Source organism: Panthera uncia, chromosome C2 (assembly GCF_023721935.1).
Source record: "Panthera uncia isolate 11264 chromosome C2, Puncia_PCG_1.0, whole genome shotgun sequence".
NCBI lineage: Eukaryota > Metazoa > Chordata > Mammalia > Carnivora > Felidae > Panthera > Panthera uncia.
Window position 1 is genome coordinate 119,302,930 of NC_064810.1, and position 21,811 is coordinate 119,324,740.

At 36.0% G+C, this 21,811-nt stretch overlaps 1 protein-coding gene across 5 annotated transcripts in view; it reads right to left on the reverse strand.

Moving 5' to 3' along the window:
* Positions 1–21,811, reverse strand: part of RASA2 (RAS p21 protein activator 2) — a 123,465-nt gene that overhangs the window by 69,412 nt on the left and 32,242 nt on the right. For 3 of the 5 annotated variants that reach the window (XM_049629754.1, XM_049629753.1, XM_049629757.1), the window contains exons 3-5: positions 20,570–20,673; positions 11,423–11,517; positions 6,767–6,811 (exon numbers count right to left, since the gene is read on the reverse strand). In XM_049629754.1, the coding sequence (XP_049485711.1) occupies positions 6,767–6,811; positions 11,423–11,517; positions 20,570–20,673 (244 nt within the window). The remainder of the gene's footprint in view (positions 1–6,766; positions 6,812–11,422; positions 11,518–20,569; positions 20,674–21,811) is intronic. The other 2 variants (XM_049629756.1, XM_049629755.1) reach the window with 1 other exon arrangement.

The window sequence follows — 21,811 nt, forward strand, 5'->3', positions numbered from 1 at the left end:
TAAGTTAAAGCTAGTAAGACTCAAGTTGTCAACACTTCTCTGAAAATTAAAGACTTATGGAATATCTACTATATTTTAATAGTCACTCACTGTAGGGCTGGGTAGGAATCAATAGATATATAAGACAACAATCACTGCTTATAAGAAGCTCGCAATCTAGTGCGAAGACAATAAACAAAAGATAATATAGGACCAAGAGCCCTAATGAAAAAAATGGGATACCGAAAATAAATGAGTACTTTCTTAATTAGCTGTTAATAAATGGGAGTTGTAAAAATCCAGTACTACATATAAATTTAAAGCAAACTAAACTTCTCATGAAATGAAGGCTTAGGGACAATACAATCTGGAGCTTGATATTTTCATGCTGCCACCAGTGATGAGCAATTCTAAACTGGTTATGAGCAATTCTGAAGTGGTTAAGAATCAGTCTTGGATTACCTCCACCCAGCTGACATGACAAATTCTCACAGTAGAGATTTCAGGGGTGTGATGTCTAGGGGCTGATGACGTAAGTAATTTCATCAGAGGTAGGAAAGTTCATTATCAAGTCACTGTTCCTCTTTGGAATAACCCCTTTCAGACATTCTTTCACAGTAATCTAACCTGAATCGGCCTCACTATCTTATAAGGGTTTGCTCCGTAAGAGTGAATCTGAGGTGCATTAACTACAAAGCTCAGGGTTAGATGGGTAGTGAGGAGCAACAACACTGATTGGCGGATCTCAACACAAAAGTCTGCATGAGAAAGCTAAGTTCTAAAGAAACAAAAGCATCAGCAGTAGTAAAATTGGAAGTTAGGTGGAACTGGAATTAAACTAAGCCAATTTTCCACTAAAAATTCAGGCACAACTATCGATAAATTCACATAAAACTTATAAAATTGGTCATTAATTCTACTTTAATATTCACAACCCCTACTACTAGACAATGACCCAGAAGAGGTTCATGATATTGTAGTCATTTTTTTTTTAATTTTTTTAATGTTTATTTTATTTTTGAGACAGGGAGAGACAGAGCATGAACGGGGGAGGGTCAGAGAGAGAGGGAGACACAGAATCTGAAACAGGCTCCAGGCTCTGAGCTGTCAGCCCAGAGCCCGACGCGGGGCTCGAACTCACAGACCGTGAGATCATGACCTGAGCCGAAGTCGGACGCTTAACCGACTGAGCCACCCAGGCGCCCCTGTAGTCATTTTTAGTATTACTCAACTCGAATTTTGAATCATCTTTGCTGTCAGGCCAGCATACGTGTGTCACTTACTAAGTGAGCCTAGCCAACTGCATCAACATTTGCAGCTCAAAGCAATTTTACTATTTTAACATGTATGCATTTAATGGTAGAAACTGTATGCTAACAAGGCACTCCCAACAGTCTCTCAGGAAATATCTAGGATCTACCCTAGTTCTAAAACAACTGAAACTATTAAAATAAGAGTAGGAAAAAAAAGTACAATAGTTCCATTCACAACTAAAAATCATAGCACTGCATCAAGTAAAGCCTAGAAATAAAAAATGTATATATTTAATGGGATTCTACTAGGAATCATTATCATTCAGTCAGAGCCTACCTAATACGTTCATTATTCCTACTGGCTGTTGAAGAGACCATTCCTTTGGTATTAGTCAGCAATAACATAATTGTGTATTTAACCTGGTCAAGAAAAGACTGGGGACAGAATAGGTAACCACAAGACATATACTGTCAGGGTGGAACACTAAAATTAAAAAGCATTATGAATTAGGGGCATCAGGGTGGCTCAGTTGGCTGGACATCTGACTCTTGATTTTGGCTCAGGTCATGATCTTGTGGTTTGGGGTCGAGCTCTGTGCTGATAGCAGGGAGCCTACTTGGGATATTCTCTCTCTCTCTCTCTCTCTCTCTCTCTCTCTCTGTCTCAGGGTCAAGCCTTGTGTACGGCTCTGCACAGATAACAGGGAGCCTGCTTGGGATTCTCCCTCTCTTCTTCTCTCTCTCAAAATAAAGAAATAAACTTAAAAAAAAGCATTATAAGTTAAATCAAGGAAATTATCATTTCTAAACTATGAAACACTACCTCATTGTATACTTTAACATGAAAGTATGTACATGATACTTAGCAAAAGAAACAAGTTAGAAAATAGGTTGTATAATGTTAATTTGGAAAAATGAAACATACTATATATATTACTATATGAATTTACTACAAGTCATCTACTAAAACACTGACAGAAGTTATCTTTGGGTGGTAGGATTTCAGATTTTTTTGCTCATCTAGATTTAAAAAATTTCTACTACCAAAGAGTCCTGTTTTTTAGGAAAAATAAAGTTTTAAAAAATTACTTGAAACTACTTTTCAGTATTAGAAACCCAAATCTATGAACATCTTAGAGAAAATATTTAGTATTCCTTAATACATTCATACAAAAGTTTGGTTTTATTTACATCTGTCATCATTTTATAGATTTGGATTATAGCAAAACAAGTTAGGTATTTTTTGTTTTGTTTTGTTTTGTTTTTGGAGAGGGTAGTTTTGGGTTCAGCAAAACATTTCCTAGTCTCCTCTGAAGCCAGGTGATAGTGGCTAAGGACAGCCATATGATACAATTTTGGCCAATAATATATTAGTAGAAGTTGCTGGTGGGGCATCTGAAGAAGCTTGTTGAATGGGACTCCCTAACTGCAGCAGTGGCTTGAGAGGCTGAAGAACTTAAACAAGGCAGTCTACAGTCTCATGGTGCTGGGCATATAAAAACTGGAGCCCAAGGCCCAACAAGGTAGAGTGCCACTGGCAAATACACAGGCTTTCTGTTGGAACCTCTGAAGGACTATGCCTAAAGAGTAAGAGTGAACAACACTGACCAGCCTTTACAAAGACCAAAACTGGGGTGCCTGGGTGGCTCAGTCGGTTACAAGTCTGACTCTTGATTTCGGCTCAGGGCACGATCTCACAGTTAGTGAGATCAAGCCCCATGTCAGATTTTGTGCTGATAGCAAAGAGCCTGCTTAGGATTCTCTCTGCCCCTCCCCAGCTTGTGTATGCATGCACACTCATTCTCTCTTTCCCAAAATAAATGAACAAATGTTAAAAACAAAACAAAACAAAACAAAACAAAACAAAAACAAAGACCAAAACCTAGCCTAGAATCAGCCAAACCCCTAACCTCTAGATATGCCAAAAGTAAAAAACTAAATCTTCAGGGCGCCTGGGTGGCTTGGTCGGTTAAGCATCCGACTTCGGCTCAGGTCATGATCTCACGGCCCATGAGTTCGAGCCCCGCGTCGAGCTCTGTGTTGACAGCTCAGAGCCTGGAGCCTGTTTCAGATTCTGTGTCTCCCTCTCTCTCTGCCCCTCCCCTGTCCATGCTCTGTCTCTCTTTGTCTCAAAAATAAATAAACGTTAAAAAAAAATAATTAAAAAAAACTTTATAAAAAAAAACTAAATCTTCTCTGAAGGAAAAAAAAACATCATCATCCACAGCTTCAAGTTATATATAAACTATTTCATATTTTTCAACGTCCAGCATTCCATCAAAACTTATGAAGCATGCCAGAAGACATACACCAAAAACAAAAATGAAAATAAAAACCAACAAAAAGCAGTCAATTTATAGGAGGTGCAAATGTTGGAGTTAACTGACAGAGGTCAAAAGAACTGCTTAACGGGGCGCCTGGGTGGCTCAGTCGGTTGAGCATCCGGCTTCAGCTCAGGTCATGATCTCTCGGTTTGTGAGTTCGAGCCCCGTGTTGGGCTCTGTGCTGACAGCTCAGAGCCTGGAGACTGCTTCAGATTCTGTGTCTCCCTCTCTCTGCCCCTCCCCTGCAAACAGTCTGTCTTTCTCCATCTCTCAATAATAAATAAATGTTAAAAAAAATTTTTTTTAAATAGCTGCTTAAAATATTTACTAAGGTAGACAACAAAATGAAAAAGCCAACAAAACACTGAAAACTATAAAGTGTATCAAATGAAAAATTTAGAATTAGGCAATAAAATAACCACAATGATGTATTCAACAGCAAATTAACCACAGCTGAAACGAGAACTGGTAAGATGGGAGATAAATTAGTCAATGGAAAATATCCACAGTGAAGCACAGAGAGGGGGAAAACATAAGAGACACAGGAAAACATAGGAAAATGGTCTATTATTCATGTAATTGGAGTCCCAGAAGAGGAGACAGATAAAATAGGGAAGGAGAGAAAAAAAAGATAAAGAAATAATTGCCTGGAATTTTCCAAAACTAAAGAAAGACATCAAGGCAGAGATCTAAGAGCCCCTATGAACACCCATAGGATAAACATAAAACCATATGAAGGCAGAGCATAGTAAAACTGCTAAAAGCAGATCAAAAGAAAATCCTAAAAGCAACTAGAGAAAACGGAGACATTAGCCACAATGAACCAACTACAAGACTCTGATAAGAAACTATTTTTGATGATAAATATGCAATGTGATTTGGTCCATTACTGCTTTCTTATTACCCAATCTCCTAAGGGAGGTTCAATGACATAATAGTATACTTTTCATATATGTCAGAAAATATTGGGAAGATTAGATAACTGGCAAGGTATTTTCTATGTTTTATTTAAAGTAAACCAAATAAGGGGTGCTTAGGTGGCTCAGCCAGTTAAATGTCTGATTTTGGCTAGGTCATGATCTCCCAGTTCGTGAGTTAAAGCCCTGCACCGGGCTTTGCGCTGACAGCTCTGAGCCTGGAGCCTGCTTCAGATTCTCTGTCTCCCTCTCTCTCTGTACCTCCCCAGCTCATGCTCTGCTTCTCTCTCTCTCTCAAAAATAAACATTAAAAACTAAAAAAAAATAAAGTAAACCAAATTCTTGGGAGCTATTCTATATATATCTTGTAGCAATGATTACGTTAAGTTGATATATGCAATTATATCATGTTAATTTGTACTAGGAAGCATATTTAGGAACTTATATTACTCTAGGATTATATGAAAGTTGAATATTTTATATTAAATATAGCTAACTTTATTTCAATTACTTTTACAAAATTTCACACAAAAATCTGTATTTTTATAGAAGATATCATGAGAATTTCTGCATACAGGTTCAGAAACTCAGGTGAATTACAAGTATTTGGGCAAAACCCAATGCACATACTTAAAAACTTCTTTAGTCTAGATTTTTTTTTTTAGTTTTTATCACAAAATACTACATTATAACAACCATTCCACATAAAAGAACTCAGTATATTTTAACTGGTGGTAAGTTTTCTTTATATGGGGGGGAGGGAAAATCCCAACTTCTTGTTATCTGACAGATATTTTCATATATAGTAAATCATTTTGGACACAATTAGCTGCCAAATGAAAAACAAAATAAAGGTTTTACTTAATCTCTCTTATTTATGGGTAGATTTGTTCTTCTCCTTAAAGAAGTATTTATTGGGGCGCCTGGGTGGCTTGGTCCGTTAAGCGTCCGACTTCGGCTCAGGTCATGATCTCACGGTCCGTTAGCTCGAGCCCCGCGTCGGGCTCTGTGCTGACAGCTCAGAGCCTGGAGCCTGTTTCAGATTCTGCGTCTCCCTCTCCCTCTGCCCCTCCCCTGTTCATGCTCTGTCTCTCTCTTTTTAAAATAAATAAATAAATAAATAAATAAACAAACAAACATTAAAAAAAATTTTTTTTTAAAAAGAAGTATTTATTACAATCTAGAATGGCCCCTGTTATTTCACATTTACAATTTTACAAATGAAGTTTTTACAAAATTGACCTGTAACAATGAATTATACCTTTATGTTCACTGTCTTTTAATCAGGCATGTAAAAAACCCCAGATGTATGTACTATTAGGTATGATCATCGCATTTATTATTTGTAATACTTGTTTAAAGTGTAGGGCAGAGGCCATATTAAAAAAAAAACCATAAAACAATCAATAGCTTATGGCATGATCCAGAAATTCAAGATAAGCTTGTTGGTAAAGACTTATTAACTAAGTCATTACATCAAAAAGACATGATTGACAGCGCATCTGGATTTACTGCTTGTACAAGTTGTATGAGACAAACACCCTTAATTAATGAGAGTACCAACTTCTCCAGATAACAGATATGGTTTAATCAGTCTTATGTAAAGGCATACTCTTTATCACAGCACCTAAGAACTAAAGAAAGGAAAAATACTTCAAGTTTGTTGTGAATTCTAGGACTATATAGCTAAGAGCATGGCTGCTGATCACTGAAGCCAAAAAGAGGATTTATAGAAAGAGGCACCCACAGAATCCATATTAACTTTACTTATGTGGAAAAGAGTAGGAGAAAGAACATTAAGTTTAGTAGGATGATAACCACAACCAGAAACTGAGGAAGAGAATGCTTCAAAAACGAAGAGTGGTCCACTGTATCAAAGCTGCTGGAAGATCATGTAAGAGGGGGACTGAAAAATGTCCACCAGACTTATTGATACAACGTCATGGATAACATTATGGAGAGTCTTTTGTGTTCTCCCTCTGGCCCATTGTGGGGTATGAAGGCAGATAAGAGAGGGTTAGGAAGAGAATGGTTCAAATGGAGGGAGAAACTGCAAAACAAAAACAAAAAAGAAACAGAAAAAAAACAGGAAAAAATACATTCATGAAATATTAATAATATCTCAAATGTCTGAAAACTGAAAATAATTCTCATTAAAAATTTTTTTTTTAACATTTATTCATTTTTGAGACAGACAGAACATGAGCGGGTGAGGGGCAGAGAGAGAGGGAGACAGAGAATCTGAAGCAGGCTCCAGGCTCTGAGCTGTCAGCACAGACTCCAAGATCATTACCTGAGCCGAAGTCAGACATTCAACCGAATGAGCCACCCAGGCACCCTGAAAATAATTTTCATTTTTAATGGCAATAATAAAGCATCCGGGAAACAATCCAAAGTAAGAGGTTAGTGTTCTTTGTAATTTTCAACTGTTTTGATATAAAACCCATCTTACTACTACTGGGATCTTTTCATTTGAAGGCTAAATTACATTTCTGCATATTACTTCCCTACAACTTCAGAACTGAAGGGAATCCTATACAATGAAGTTCTCATTTCACAGATGAAGATTCTCAGACAACAACAGGTTAGCAACTGTTTTGGGTACAAATGCCAATTAGTGGTAGAGCTGGGAAACAAACATCTTCCCCTCTGAGGGAGAGATGCCAATAATTTCTTCCACCCAAACCCTTTCTTAGGGGTGATGCCTACCCAAAGTCCCCAAATAGACTGCTTTACAGTAACTTTGCCCCAATCATACCAATTAGAATGCAGTGGACATATGACCCAAGTTGGGCCAAATTCTCTAAATTGTGGCAGAGAACTAAATCAGATCTTAGAAGGTGAGGGGTTGTAGGGTCACGTAAACTCAGGCTGATGTGGGCATTTTTTTAGCTGTCAGGAAGAGATTAGAGAGAAGCAGAAGTGAGAAACATGTAATCTCATCAGATATACAAATCAATACAAGGGAATCTCATCATTAAATAGTGGGTTTTGTTCCTTTCATTTTGCAAAGTGAATAGTATTAAAATGAGAGTACAAGATAGGAAATATTAACTATTCATTTTACAAAATAAGAGGGAAGGAAAAAACACTAAACAGTGAGCACTTACACTCAACGAGCATAGTGAGCATATGAATAAGAAAATATGAATCAGTGGATTCAGTTCCCAAGTGCCCCTTACAGTATCTACTGCTGCACTGAGTGAAAGTCCACAGTTTAAAGATACAATATAGGGGCGCCTGGGTGGTTTGGTCAGTTAAGTGTCCAACTCTTGATTTTGGCTCAGCCGTTCATGGGACTGAGTCCACGATGGGCTCTACACTGACAAAACAGAGCCTGCTTGGGATCCTCTCTCTCCCACCCTCTCTCTACCCCTCCCCCACTCACGTTCATACACTCTCTCAAAATAACTAAACGTTAAAAAAAGATACAATACATATTTTTCATTCACCATGGTCCCGAATGCAAGCCAACTATTTTATGTAGTAGTCAACCAAAAACAAACTACCCAATATTTTAGTGCACTTTATGAGAAGTTAAAATCTTTTCAAAAATAATTTTGACTATGTAAACTGTATCTAGATTATTATTGTAAGAACCTGATCTCCACTTAAAAGGCAGCTCCTCTTAAGTAAATGCCTGACAACTTCCAGCTCTCACTGGCCATACCAAAGTTCCTGTAATTATACTCTAAGAAGTTCCCTAGGAACTTTCAAATGCCCCTCCCTTTTTCTTTAAGCTAATCTGAGTAGGCTTCTGTTCCTTATACTCAGATGTTCTCTCCTAATAACCTGCTGAAGCCTTTTCATGCCCAACAGTACGAATAGTGGAAAGCAAGAAAGCTTTTTTAGAATCAGACAAGATCTCTATTGGAACCATGGTTCCATCACCTAATAGTTCTATGACTTTGGAGATGTCATTTAACCTCTATGAATCCATTTTCTATATTTGTACAATGGAGTTATTAAGGCTACCTACATCTCATAATGCTTTTCTGAAGATTAAATGAGAAAATGTATATTAAGTACTTGGTACTGTGCTTGGGATACACCATCTAATCACTAACAGTAACTACTAGGCGGAATCCCTACTGAACCCATTCCTTCTCGGGATGGCTCCATCAACTGCTCTTATTTCCATGGTATTTTGTAAAATTCAATAAAATGTATGCAAGTGAACAAATCTATTAACAAAGTAGGATTTGTATGAAACGTAGGCTACTCTTCTTTTCTAGGCTCACAAAGTTAATTTAGTATTCCTGTATCAGTTTTGGGGCCAAACAACAGTATTTCCAATAGTACCATATTAACCTGAAAGGTGTTCTACATCCTCCCAGCCACTAATGTACTCTTCTTTCTAAAATGCGTTTAAAATTTTGGGGCGCCTAGGTGGCTCAGTTGGTTGAGCGTCTGACTTCGGCTCAGGTCATGATCTTACAGTTTGTGGGTTCGAGCCCCGCATCAGGCTCTGTGCTGAGAGCCTGCTCAGAGCCTGCAGCCTGCCTCAGATTCTGTGTCTCCTCTCTCTCTGCCCCTCCGCGGCTCATGCTCTGTCTCCCTCCGTCTCTCAAAAATAAATAAATGTCAAAAAAAAAAAAAAAATCTAAAGTGTGTTTAAAATTTTTTAAAAATGTTTATTCATTTTTGAGAGATACTGAGCATGAGAAGGGGAGGGGCAGAGAGAGAGGGAGACACAGAATCTGAAGAAGGGTCCAGGCTCTGAGCTGTCAGCATAGTGCCTGATGCAGGGCTCTAACTCATGTACCATGAGATCACGACCTGAGCTGAAGTTGGACACTCAACCGACCGAGCCACCCAGGTGCCCCTAAAGTGTATTTTAAGGAGACCTTACTAATTATCATTTAAGCAAAAAACTTGTAAAGGTTAATAACTCATGGTCATGAAAATCATTCATAACAAATAAAAAATGTTGACATTATCTCTAACAATGAAATGCTATTTCCAGGATTTTATGATTCAGAGATGAGTTTTACACACTCAACTGAATTAAATCCTGTTATCTAATACTAATCTCTAATGCCATCTCCAAGAATTACATATTCCAGAGAGATTTCTACTTTTTGAGAGTTGGGGGACTTAGATCTTTTACCAAACTTATACTGGCCATAAGAATGAATTTTAATAAATTACATCTTTAATATAAAACTCAAATTTCATTTTATACCAAATTATCAAAGCCTTTTCTTGTCTCACTTTTTGTTAAAACTATTAAAAAGGAAAACCTTTAATAGTTTTAAATTAAAAACTTTAAGACTTTCATATCTGCCTTTTGGTAAAGGTATATTATGAAAATGGCCACCTGAGTGACTGATGGTAAACAGGTATTTTATATTTGTGTAGCAATTAACAGTTTTTAAAACACTGTTAAAAATATTTCACTGAATTCTCACAACCATAGGCATCAACATGGCAACTTTTATTTCGATTTTATAGAAATAAAATTCAAGGTCAGTAAAGCAACCACATATGAAAATTAGGATCTAAATTTTCTTTTTTTTTTTCAACTTTTTTTTTTTTTTTTTTTTTAATTTTTTTTTGGGACAGAGAGAGACAGAGCATGAACGGGGGAGGGGCAGAGAGAGAGGGAGACACAGAATCGGAAACATGCTCCAGGCTCCGAGCCATCAGCCCAGAGCCTGACGCGGGGCTCGAACTCACGGACCGCGAGATCGTGACCTGGCTGAAGTCGGACGCTTAACCGACTGCGCCACCCAGGCGCCCCTAGGATCTAAATTTTCTGACTTCTTGTGCAAAAGCCTTTCCATTTTGTCACACTGTCTTCCACCTGTGTGGTATACAATAGTGGCTAATTGGAATCTAACAGTTACTGCCAAATAGAATGAAAAGAACATTAAAATGAGGTAGAGTGAATAAAATAGGAAAAGTTTCAATTATATTTTGTACTTAAGAAGGGGTTTTATATACAAATACTTAAGTTTTTGAGAATTTAATCAAAGAGAATGCTTGAGAGGTTATGAGGAAATAGAGACACACGCACTTTATTTGCAAATATCTGTGGGTGCACGTAAAGCGCTTTTTCTTGTCTTAAACTTCTGTTTGAGTCACAGCGGCAAATTATAACTTCTTTTAGAGAGGAAGAATCCTGCTTACAGTATGTCCTCGGGAAATGGTTTCACAATCCTTACCATATTTTATATATAAACAGAGTTACAAAAAAAGGATTCCCTTCAGATAGAAATAACAATTTCTAAGAGAAACTCAGACTTTTCAGAAAGAAATAGAAAGTTAAGCTACTTGGCTGAACATGTATTTTTACTCACATATAGAATCTGTAAGAACTCTTACTCTGGCAAGAGGAAAGAAGAGCTTTAAAAAGGTAATAATACCCTTCCAAATAAAAAGAAGGGTGAACAACAGGAAGGGCGGGTGTGGGAATGAAAGGCTCTGCAAGGTGGGCTCAGGCATGGTTTGAATGAATATTTTCCCAATACTAGTTTATTAAGAGAATAAACAACATCCTGGTCAAAACAGATAAAATCACAGACTTCTGGGATTCTCTTCAAAGTTAGAATTAACGTAGCTTTTCTCTTAAAAAAAATTTCCCAACCAAAAAAATTAATAATTTGCCATTGTGACTCCAACAAAAGAACTAAAACAGGAAAAAATGTCCCCCTAACATAACTTCCCCAAACACACTCTCTCTCTCTCTCTCTCTCTCTCTCTCTCTCTCTCTCTCTCTCTCACACACACACACACACACACACACACACACACACACACACATTATTCTTGAATTCAAGGCAAGGCATTTCTTTCCAGCTATATATTACCTAAAGGTCTATAATATTTGGTCCCAGAATTTAAAATAATGTGTAATAGCGCTGTCTGTATAAACTAGAATAGTTTGTTTTCCACACACTTTCTGCATGCTGACAATCTCTTATACCACTTAAGCCTTAGTATTTACCTGAACCTCTGAATTGGAGTCAACAGGCTGTAGTAAAAACCAAGTTTCTTTGCCACTGTGGTTACATAAGTCTTCTTTTTTGATGGCTACTTTTCCTATAGGAAACAATGTAAGAGAAACATATTTTGTATAATCATTAGCACTGCTAAAAAAAATCATTAGCACTATTACATGTAATACTTTTAGAAAATATTTTAAAATAATTTGTACCTACTGATATTAAAAAATCCACTTTTTTTTTTCTCATTAAACTTTTGCTTTAATGGTTCTAAAATTCTATTACAGATTTTTGGTCAAGTTGTTTTCTATATCCTAAAGAATGAAAAAGTGCCTCAGTTCCCCCTGCCCCTTGGCAGACCCTTTTCTGGGTCATTTTGAATCAGGGGATTAGACAAAAATTCAGTTGTATTTACATGCAAATGAATTTTTTAGTACTTACTCAATAGATTCACAGTTTTACCCGAAGTTCATTCCATGTAAAAAGCAATGTACAATGACAGTGTAAACTAATCCTCCCAAACTTTTAACACTATGAATAAACCATATGTTCTATCTAGACAGACATATTTGCATTTAATAAGAGTTCACAAGTTCCAATTAAGAGAAAAAGATAAATACCATATATCACTAACAATTTTAAAAACTGACTTGAAAATTACAGATTAAGACAATAATTTTCTTTAAAATCTGCTTTTATCAAAACATTATAAGCACTGCTTATGTTGCTTCAATGCATACCAAAAAATAACAATGATAAATAATAATAATAATAATCAGGGCAGTTCCCTAAAGAGTTTCTACCTCTTAGAGAAAGATACGGTACAATGAACAAAGTTGTATGAGAGAAAGAAACAGAAATGTTCTTATTATAATGAAGTATTTGCCATGTTGGTACAAAGCATTTCCTTCCTCAATTCAAGTTTTAAGAAGCAGACCCAGTTTTGCATATGACTGACAATTTATTCCAAGACTCTACACAAAAGTTTCAACAAAGAATATATACTAAAGTCAAAGTTCACTTTCTTTCATCAGGTAAGAATTTCACTTTAAGTGTCCTAATTACACTTCGTGCCCTTTCTCTTCTGATCTATCTTGGTCTTTTAGTTCCACATTTGAAAACTTTTAGGAAACAGTCAAAAGTTTTCTATCAGGATTTATAAATTGTTCTGTATCAAGTGGTAAGGAAAGGTATGACAAGAAAAAAAAAAACACAAAAAAACTTTCTTTAAAAATTTGGAATTAGGTAGTGGTGATGGTTGCACAAATCTGTGAATATACTAAAAACCACTGCAGGGGTGCGTGGTGGCTCAGTCAGTTAAGCGCTTGACTTTGACTCAGGTCATGATCTCACGGTTCATGAGCTCAAGTCCCGCATCAGGCTCTGCACTAATAGTGGGATTTTCTCCCTCCTCTCTCTCTGCCTCTCCTCCCCTGCTCACGTTTTCTCTCTCTCTCTCAAAATAAATAAACATACATACATACATACAATAGTTAGATGATGGATGAATGAATGAATAAATAAATAAATAAATAAATAGGATGAAGTCTAATGTAAAGGCCAAAATCTTCTTGTGAATATATGGAATGTATAATTCATTCAAATCTTGAGGAAATCGCACCAGGAAAATAATATATTTCAGTGGGTTTTTTTTTGGTTAAATTTAAGACACAAAATGATGGGAAAACAAATTCTTCCACTACTGGATATATTGATTAAAAGACAAGTACAGAATTTAGGCACTCAAATATTCTTTACACTGTTGAAGAAGTTTAGGTTAAGAGAGAAATTACACAAATCTCTTGATATGTTTCACCTATGGATTATAGCAAATTCCTGGCAAATCAATATTATACCAAGAATGGCTTAAGATACAGAATTATGACAAAGTATTAAGTAGTGCATGTCACAAATGATTATGATTATCAAAAGTCTATCGAGTGGCTCCATTTACCAATGAATCTACTCCAGATATGAACATTAAGGCAATGTATAACAGTTTGATACACACACACACACACACACACACACAGAAATAGACCTATATATCCTGTATCTGAAGTTCTTACATTTTGAAAACAACTCATTTCCCCCTTTAAGAATCTTGGTATCTATGCACCATTTATGTTCTCTTTCCAGAAAAATGCAGATATTATCTGGCATGTAATTTTAAGAGAGTTTACTCACCATCCAGTAACTCGCTGAGAGATTCCTGGTTAAGGCCTGATAAGACAGTTTCTAGGATTTTTATACATAATTTATGCATATGTACACAAATATACATGTGTGTATATATTTTCATATTTACAAGTATCACCAAAGCAAGCCCCCAACTTGAAAATAAGGTTTTTGAAAAAGTTTATTTTGAAGTTTACTGGATTAACTGATTCATTTACTCATTCAACAAATAATCACAATACCACTGTGCTTTAAATGGTGATATGATTTCCAGACTCCACTAACCAAAATCTATTTAATCAGTAATGCTTCTAAAAACTAGAGAGTAGGAACTCTACTCAGATCACTGAGTATCCATCTTTATCACATGTGTCTTCCCAAATGAGAATTCTCTTAGTTCACAGGTAAAAATTCCCAGAAGCAAGTACCTTCTTCCTTCTACTGCATATCTTGTGCATCCCTGGCACTCACTGCCATGAAAGAGTTGAATGATTCTGGTCTTCTGAGAGAGAAGCCCTTCTCTGATTAGTTGTAAAAATTCTGTGCCTCTAATGGTCCCAAATATTATCTTAGTTTAGTGTTCACCATTTTGAGCAAAGTTAACTCATCACTTTAGTAGCCATGAAATCACCAACCTCAAAAAAACAAACAAAAAATCTCCCAGGAACAAACTACTCAACAAATTATTTAAAGGTACTATTTCATTTCCCCACTGTCCTGACAAACTCATAGACAGAAAAAGCTCAGACCCAACACACACACACACACACACACACACACACCCCAGATGCTGTATTAGTTCCTTAAAATAAAACAAGGAGAGGAAACACAAAAAGAAATGAAGGAACTGTGGGCACAGAAACTATCTTTGTTGGTCTCAAAATAAAAAAAAAAAGTATTCTCAGCTTTCCAGCACCACTTCTAAACAGCATTTTCTTGCCATCTGTAAAAACTGTGTTATATTTGGGCGCCATTTTTAGATACAACATATTCTTAGAAATTTCATCCTCATACAGATCACCAACTGGCAAATCTTGATAGCCCTGCTCCTACATGGACGCTAGTAGAAATGGATGAAAAGAGCAGATATAAGTAGTGACAACTGTGACTGTCTATACAGGATGAAAATGGATCAGAACACTGAACAAATTCTGGCACACAGTCAACGACAGCGATTCAATCACAAAACTTTAATGCCCTAGTGTATAGAGTTTAGGGTACATTTTGTTCTCCATGGTAGACTGGTATATTAATGGTCCCCAAAAATCATTCTTCCTTGGTCTATGCCATCGTGTGGTCTTCTCCAGCACAGACTCTGGTTTGGCCATGTCACTTGCTTTTGCCCAATGGGACATCAGCAAATGTGATGCAAGTAGAATCTTACTAAACACCTGTGCAGTAGGGCTTACCCTCTTAAAACCCCAAAACCATATGGAAAGGAAGGCCCAGATAACAGCCAGCACCAGCCACCAGACATATGAGTCAGGCCATTTAGTCCAGTCAATCTTCTGGATAAGTGCACATTAGTGATCCTAGCTGAGACCAATGGAATAACCACCAGTTGAGCTCAACCCAAATTAACAACCCTGAGGATCATGACCAAATATATAGTTGATGTATTTAGCCACCAAGTATTGGAATGGTTTGTTATGTACCAACAGATAAGTGATACAGACCCTATGCAAACAGATATGAAAGTGTCAACTTAGGCAATTTTGACTTCAGAGCTAAATGCCAGCAGAAATTACAAATTAAAAAGTCTGAAAAGATCTTAGCAATCTTAAACTCAGACTTATTTTATAGATACGCCAGGCCTAAGAAGGTAAAGTGATGTGTTTAAGGTCACACAGCCAGGAAGTGACAGAGTCATGAATGAATTCAGGTTTCTGATAGCCTAGTGAAATTCTCTTATACTGTTCTGAAACAAGGCGAAAGAAAAAAAAACTTGCCTAGCTCAGATAACCACAGTTTAGTTTTTCAGCCTAGATGCCCCTCAAACTAAAATACCCAGAAAATACACACTATAAGATAAAATATATGTTTTATTTTTCTATTAGAATTCTCACTGGAAATGGAAATACATTCTTACATAAAACTTTTCTTTTTTCTCTCCTTTTAAGAGAGGACACTATACCTTACGTCAATATATCACAAAATAAAATAAAACCTTAACTTTGCAACTTCCTATCTTTTTATAGCAAAGTTCCTAGGTCTCAAGTTTTTAATTCACAATCAAATTTTTGTACTAACTACCTGGCATACGAAGATGACTAACATAAAATATTTTGCCCCATATTGATAACAGTTATTACTTCTGGGAAGGGGACTGGGAGGGAGTCAGTGGTCAAAATGAATTAGGATTATCTGCAGTACTACAATTTGAAATTTTTTTATAAAAAGACAAAAATTCATGTATTACTTATACAATTAAAAAACAAACAAGCTCTTAAAACTACTTGGCTAGTGCACATTCTCAGAAATTCTTAAGTTTCAAAGATGGGTCTTTCAACTTCAGCTCAAATTTCATTTGAAAATGCTATAGTACTGTTTAATCTACAACTTGGCAACTAAGAATTATAAAATAATTAAACTCAATTTTCAATAGCTGAAATTTAAAAAACAAACAAACAAACAAAAAACAACCCCAGAGTGCCTGGATGGCTCAGTGGGGTAAGACTCTTGATTTCCGCGGGTCAAGATTCCAGAGTTGAGCCCCCAAGTTAGGCCCTGCGCTGAGCATGTAACCTACTTAAGATTTTCTACCTCCCCCTCTGCTCCCTCTGCCTGTCTCCCCCGTGCTTAAAAAAAAAAAAAAAAAAAAGGCAACAACGGAACTTTATGAGTTAGTGACAAAAGAAAATATGTTAAACTACAAAAATGTAAAGATTCATAAATAAAAACCATTTTCCAACTTTAACAGGTACATACATGATGCTGAGTTTACTTTAATAATAATTCCTATGTGTAAAAGGAAAAAAACTGCCACTAAATGCAAAAATTTTGTCTTAATAAAAATAAAATTATTTGAAAAAAAAGTTCTCACACCAAGTTATGGGTTTCTGATACTTTTACACAAAGAAGTGATATTTATGTAAAATTTTTTTGTTTAAAAGTGCAATTGACTTTTACTTTAAAAACAAAAAAACAGCACAGGGAACTTTTGGAAATCGTAATTATAAACCTCAACTAAAGGCCTTTCAATGAAATAATGTATGATGACTATAGTATTATATGCAAACAATGAAAATTACAAAGTTTTCTTAAAAAGACATGATAGACACTCTCTCTCAAGGGTCGCTCATAACCACCAAGAGCCTTTATCTAATCCTTACCCTACTCTGCTCTACTCTAGTTGTTGACATTAAAAGATCTCCTGGCCTTCTGAGATGTGAATCTCTCCTATCTCTGTTCCTACATCCCTGATAAATTTTATCAATCTTCATTGAAGCCTCATTTTCCCTGCGTTTTCCTTATCTGCTCCCAGGACAATTTCATTGGTTCCTGCAGAGTCTTCAAGTATCACTTAATGCTCATGACTCTCAAATTCACATCTCAAGCCCTTCTCTCTAAGCTTCAGATCTGTATTTCCAACAGTCAACTAAAGTGTCCACCAAGATGTTTCCCAGGTAATACAAGTTTAACTTGTTTGAAATCAAAGTCATCCTTTCCTCTTCCCATCCTGCTGTGTTCTTTATCTCAGTTAATGATGGCCATAGAAACAATACCATTTTTAACTTTCCTTTCTCACAATCCTTCATCCCCTTATAGCCCCTAAACCCTACTTGAAGCTTCTTCACTGAAGTACATGCACTCATTCACATTCCCACTGCCACTGCCCTTTGCATCTCATTTGATTATAGCCTCCCTGACTCTAATTTCTCTACTCTAAATCATAAACTACAGATCACATATGTAAAGTGTGTGTATATATACTTTAAAAGAACATATATACATATATATACATTTACATATGTAATCTATAGACACTGAGTTTGTATTTTGGAAGTTACTGCTGTAGGCCATAAAAAGTTGTTAAACTACAAAAGTATTCATGTATACATAGTCATATATAATTTTTAAAATGTTTTTCTTCCTTTTTTTTTTTTTTTAAAGTTTTCTCATTCTTAAAAGGTTCAACATTACTGTCTATAGGATGAAGTCCAAACTTCTAAGCATAGTTTTTAGGGTCCATCACAACTTGGTCCCAATTTATATTCCCAGTTTCACTTCTACCACCCTCTTCCTAAGTAATTTATATATTCCAGTAGATACACCACAAACATGATTTGTTTTTTCTCCTCTAATTCTGCGAATCCCTATAACCTGGAAATTTCTTACTTTTCCTACTTAGGTAGTCTGTTAATCCTCCACCAAACAAGATTACCTGTTGTCTGTGTTCTCAAGTACTTTGTTCATATCTCTAGCCCAGATCCAATTACAATAAATTAGAATTAGAGTACAAGTGTGCCTCTCTGATAGCCTGGGAATAACCTGAGTTGTCTTCTTTGTATGCCACACAGAAGTGTTTGTAAATGTTGGTTTCACTGAATTGAGGATGGGACCTCAGGGGTCTGCTAGAAAGAAAAGAGTCTGCATATAAATAAAGAACTCAGAAGAAGAAAGACAACTAGGATAATACAAAGCCATTAAACTGTATTTTCTCTGGCTTTCAACAGGTTGAATAAGCAATCAAAAAGAGTCAAATATGACAAAGAGGCAGATAAGGATTCAACACTATGAAAATGCCTTTTGTGACAAAGAAAAAGTATTTGTTATGTGTACAGCTGACAAAAGTTAACATATTTAACAAAATAAGTACGCATAAAAGTAAACAAATCCATCCAAATGAAAAATGGGCATGACAATGAAAAACTAGTTTATAGAAGAAAAATATAAAAGACTAATAAACATACAAAAAATTCAACAAATTGATAATCAGAAAAATACAAGTCAAAAAATATTATTTTTCACCTATCAAATTGGGAGAAACTTTTTTCAATGCTAATATCCAAGAATATCCATGATATGGTGAAATGATTATGCCCAGGCCATGTTTGGGGGAATTTAAATTACCATAGTATTTCTGGGGGCCAATGTAAAAAACACAGAGAGAAGAAATTTTAAAAATATTCATATCTTGGGGCACCAGGGTGGCTCAGTCAGTTAACTGTCCAACTCTTAATTTTGGTTCAGGTGGGATCAAGCCCAGCATCAGACTCTGTACTGACAGTGTGGAGCCTACTTAGGATTCTCTCTCTCCTTCTCTCCCTGCACCCGCACCCCCCCCACACCAGCTTATGCCTTTGCCTGTGCATGCACTAAGTAACTACATAAACTTTAAAAAATAAATAAATAAAAATATTCATATCCTTTAACCCAGTATTTTCACTTCTAGGAATTTATTCTAAGAAAAAGAGACATACTAAGATGTATGCAAGAAGGATGTTCATACCAACACCATTTTTTTTTTTAAGTCTATTTATTTATTTTGAGAGTGTAAGAGAGCACAAGCAGGGGAGGGGCAGGGAGAGAGGAAGAGAGAGAGAATCTGAAGCAGGCTCTGCACTGTCAGCACAGAATCAGATGCAGGGCTCGAACTCACAAATCTTGAGATCATGACCCGAGCTGAAATCAAGAGTCGGATGTTCAACCAACCGAGCCACCCAGGTGCCCCAGGAGCTCATAGCAACACCATTTAGAGAAATCAACAATCTGAAAACGTAAGTGTTCACCAACAAAGAGGTGGTTAAAACAATGTATTTCTTTACAAAGGATATTTAACAAATAATTTTAAAAAACACTTAATGACAAGGGAAAAGGATCATTAGATGAAAAAAGGAAAAAACTGAATAGTGCAATGTAATAATACAAATACAGAAAATAAAGGGAAGAAATATACAAATTATTAACTAGTTATTCCTGTGCACAGCCACTACTGATCACTAAGAACATGTAATAGCTTTAGAATTAAAAATATATATATTGTTTTTAAAGGTTATTTGATTTCCTCTAAAAGGATTCTAGCAAACTTCAAAAAAGGTTTGTCAGGAAAATATAGAAGCCAGATTACAAAGATTTAAAAACAAAGTAGCAGTAAGCAGAAGGATACAAACCATTTGTTAAGAAGTTCAACAGCAAAAGCAGAAACACATTAGATGGTAGTTAAGAGAGGACAAAGTCAAATAAATCATTTAAAAAAGTCAAATTAACCATTTAAACTGTCGAAGACTTGAGCATATTTCCAATCAGAAAGGAGAAATGGAAATGACGAAATTCACAATACTAAAAAGCAAGAGGATAATACATGCAAATTACAGACCTCTACCTGTTATTAAAATACAGATAATGGTACAAAGACCATGAATCTGACACATACATGTCCATTTAGCTTTGTTCTACTCCATGCCCACAGAGCATACCCCAGCCTTAGACAATTATTTAAGAAATAGAGTTCATGGTCACCAATAGAGCCAGAGAGAAAACATACGTCTACATTAAAGCAAATTATTACTTCTATTAAAAAAGCTTCAAAAATAAATGTTCTTTGGGAGATCAAATACTGCGATCTTTGTATAAAAACATTCTTTGAACCATTCAGCAAATACTTACCAAGATTTTACTAAATGTAAGGCACTCTGTGAGTGATGGTCTCTACCTTCATAAATACCCTATTAGACAAGATACTAAACAAAAAACTGATGAACAAGTGTAATGAATACTAACGAAAATGGCCCTACAGGTACTTTGGAAGCATGACTCCATGATTAGGGGGAGATCAGTCACGACACCTCCAAAGCATTACCTAAGCTGAGCATACAAATTAAAAATAAGATTCACAAACAAACATGAAGAGTAAAGGATTAGAAATATTGAACATATATTATTTTGTTGTTTTCAATGCTTTATATTTGGAGAAAGAATTAACAGAAACACCAACACTGTGATTAAAGATAATTATGAATAGTACATACCTATACGAAGGTCTCTTTGTAAAACATTCTTATCATAAACATAGAAAGACAAATACTGGAAAGTTCTTGGAATCTCAAAGTAAAATTCTTCACTGAAAAATGGGCTAGAGAGAAAGGGGGAAAAGCTCATTAAATTTAAATTTGACGGTGTCCTCAAACAGTATTTTCAATAAAATAAATTACAGACTAAAACATCATAGGGAAAAGCTTCAAAAGCCCAAAATTATTCTCTATGCTAAGTTCCAACTAAACCTTATACAAACCAAACTGAACTCTGAGAGGACCTCAATTGCTAGGCTGAGCTCTGAACAGCTTTTCAGAAGTCCTATGGACAGAAGACCCAATTATTGCCTAGGGTCATGTCCACCTCAAGTGGACACAATGAGCTGAGGAGAGTGTCCTTCACAACATCATCATCTCAGAAATATGTATAGCTTTATTAATCGCAATTGACAACACAAAAGGATAATGTTTTGAAAAGTATTTTTTTAATATATTTAAGAAATTACAATGGGTTATTTTGAATCAACTTAAGTTATACATTGCATATAATGAAATCCAATTTAAAGTACAGAGGTTAATGATTTGACAAATTTATAAACCTGTGTCATCTCCATCCCAGTCAACACGTAGTAACACTTCTGTCTCCCAGAAGGTTTCTGTATACTCCTCTGCAGTTATCCCACCACACCTGACACAGGCAACCAGTGATCTGATTTCTATTATACAGATCTGTCAAAGAATCCCATATAAATAGAATTAAATAGTATGTACTCTTCTGTCTAGCTTCTCTCACTCAGCTTAACAACTGAGATTTTTCCATTTTGCTCATGTGTTTTAATTGCTGCATAATATTCCCTTCATGAATATTCCACAATCTATTCTCCCAGTCATGTCATGCAAGTTGTTTCTAGTTTGGGCTGTTAAAAAGAAAGCTGCTATAACATTTTTATAGAAGGTTTTTTCTGAACATATGCTTTCAATTATTTTGGGTAGACAGCTAAAAGAGTGGAATTGTTAAGTTAAAAGGTAGATGAGGGGCACCTGGGTGGCTCAGTCGGTTGAGCGCCGACTTCAGCTCAGGTCACGATCTCGCAGTCCGTGAGTTCGAGCCCCGCATCGGGCCCCTGTGCTGACAGCTCAGAGCCCGGAGCCTGTTTCAATTCTGTGTCTCCCTCTCTCTGACCCTCCCCCATTCATGCTCTGTCTCTCTCTGTCTCAAAAATAAATAAACGTTAAAAA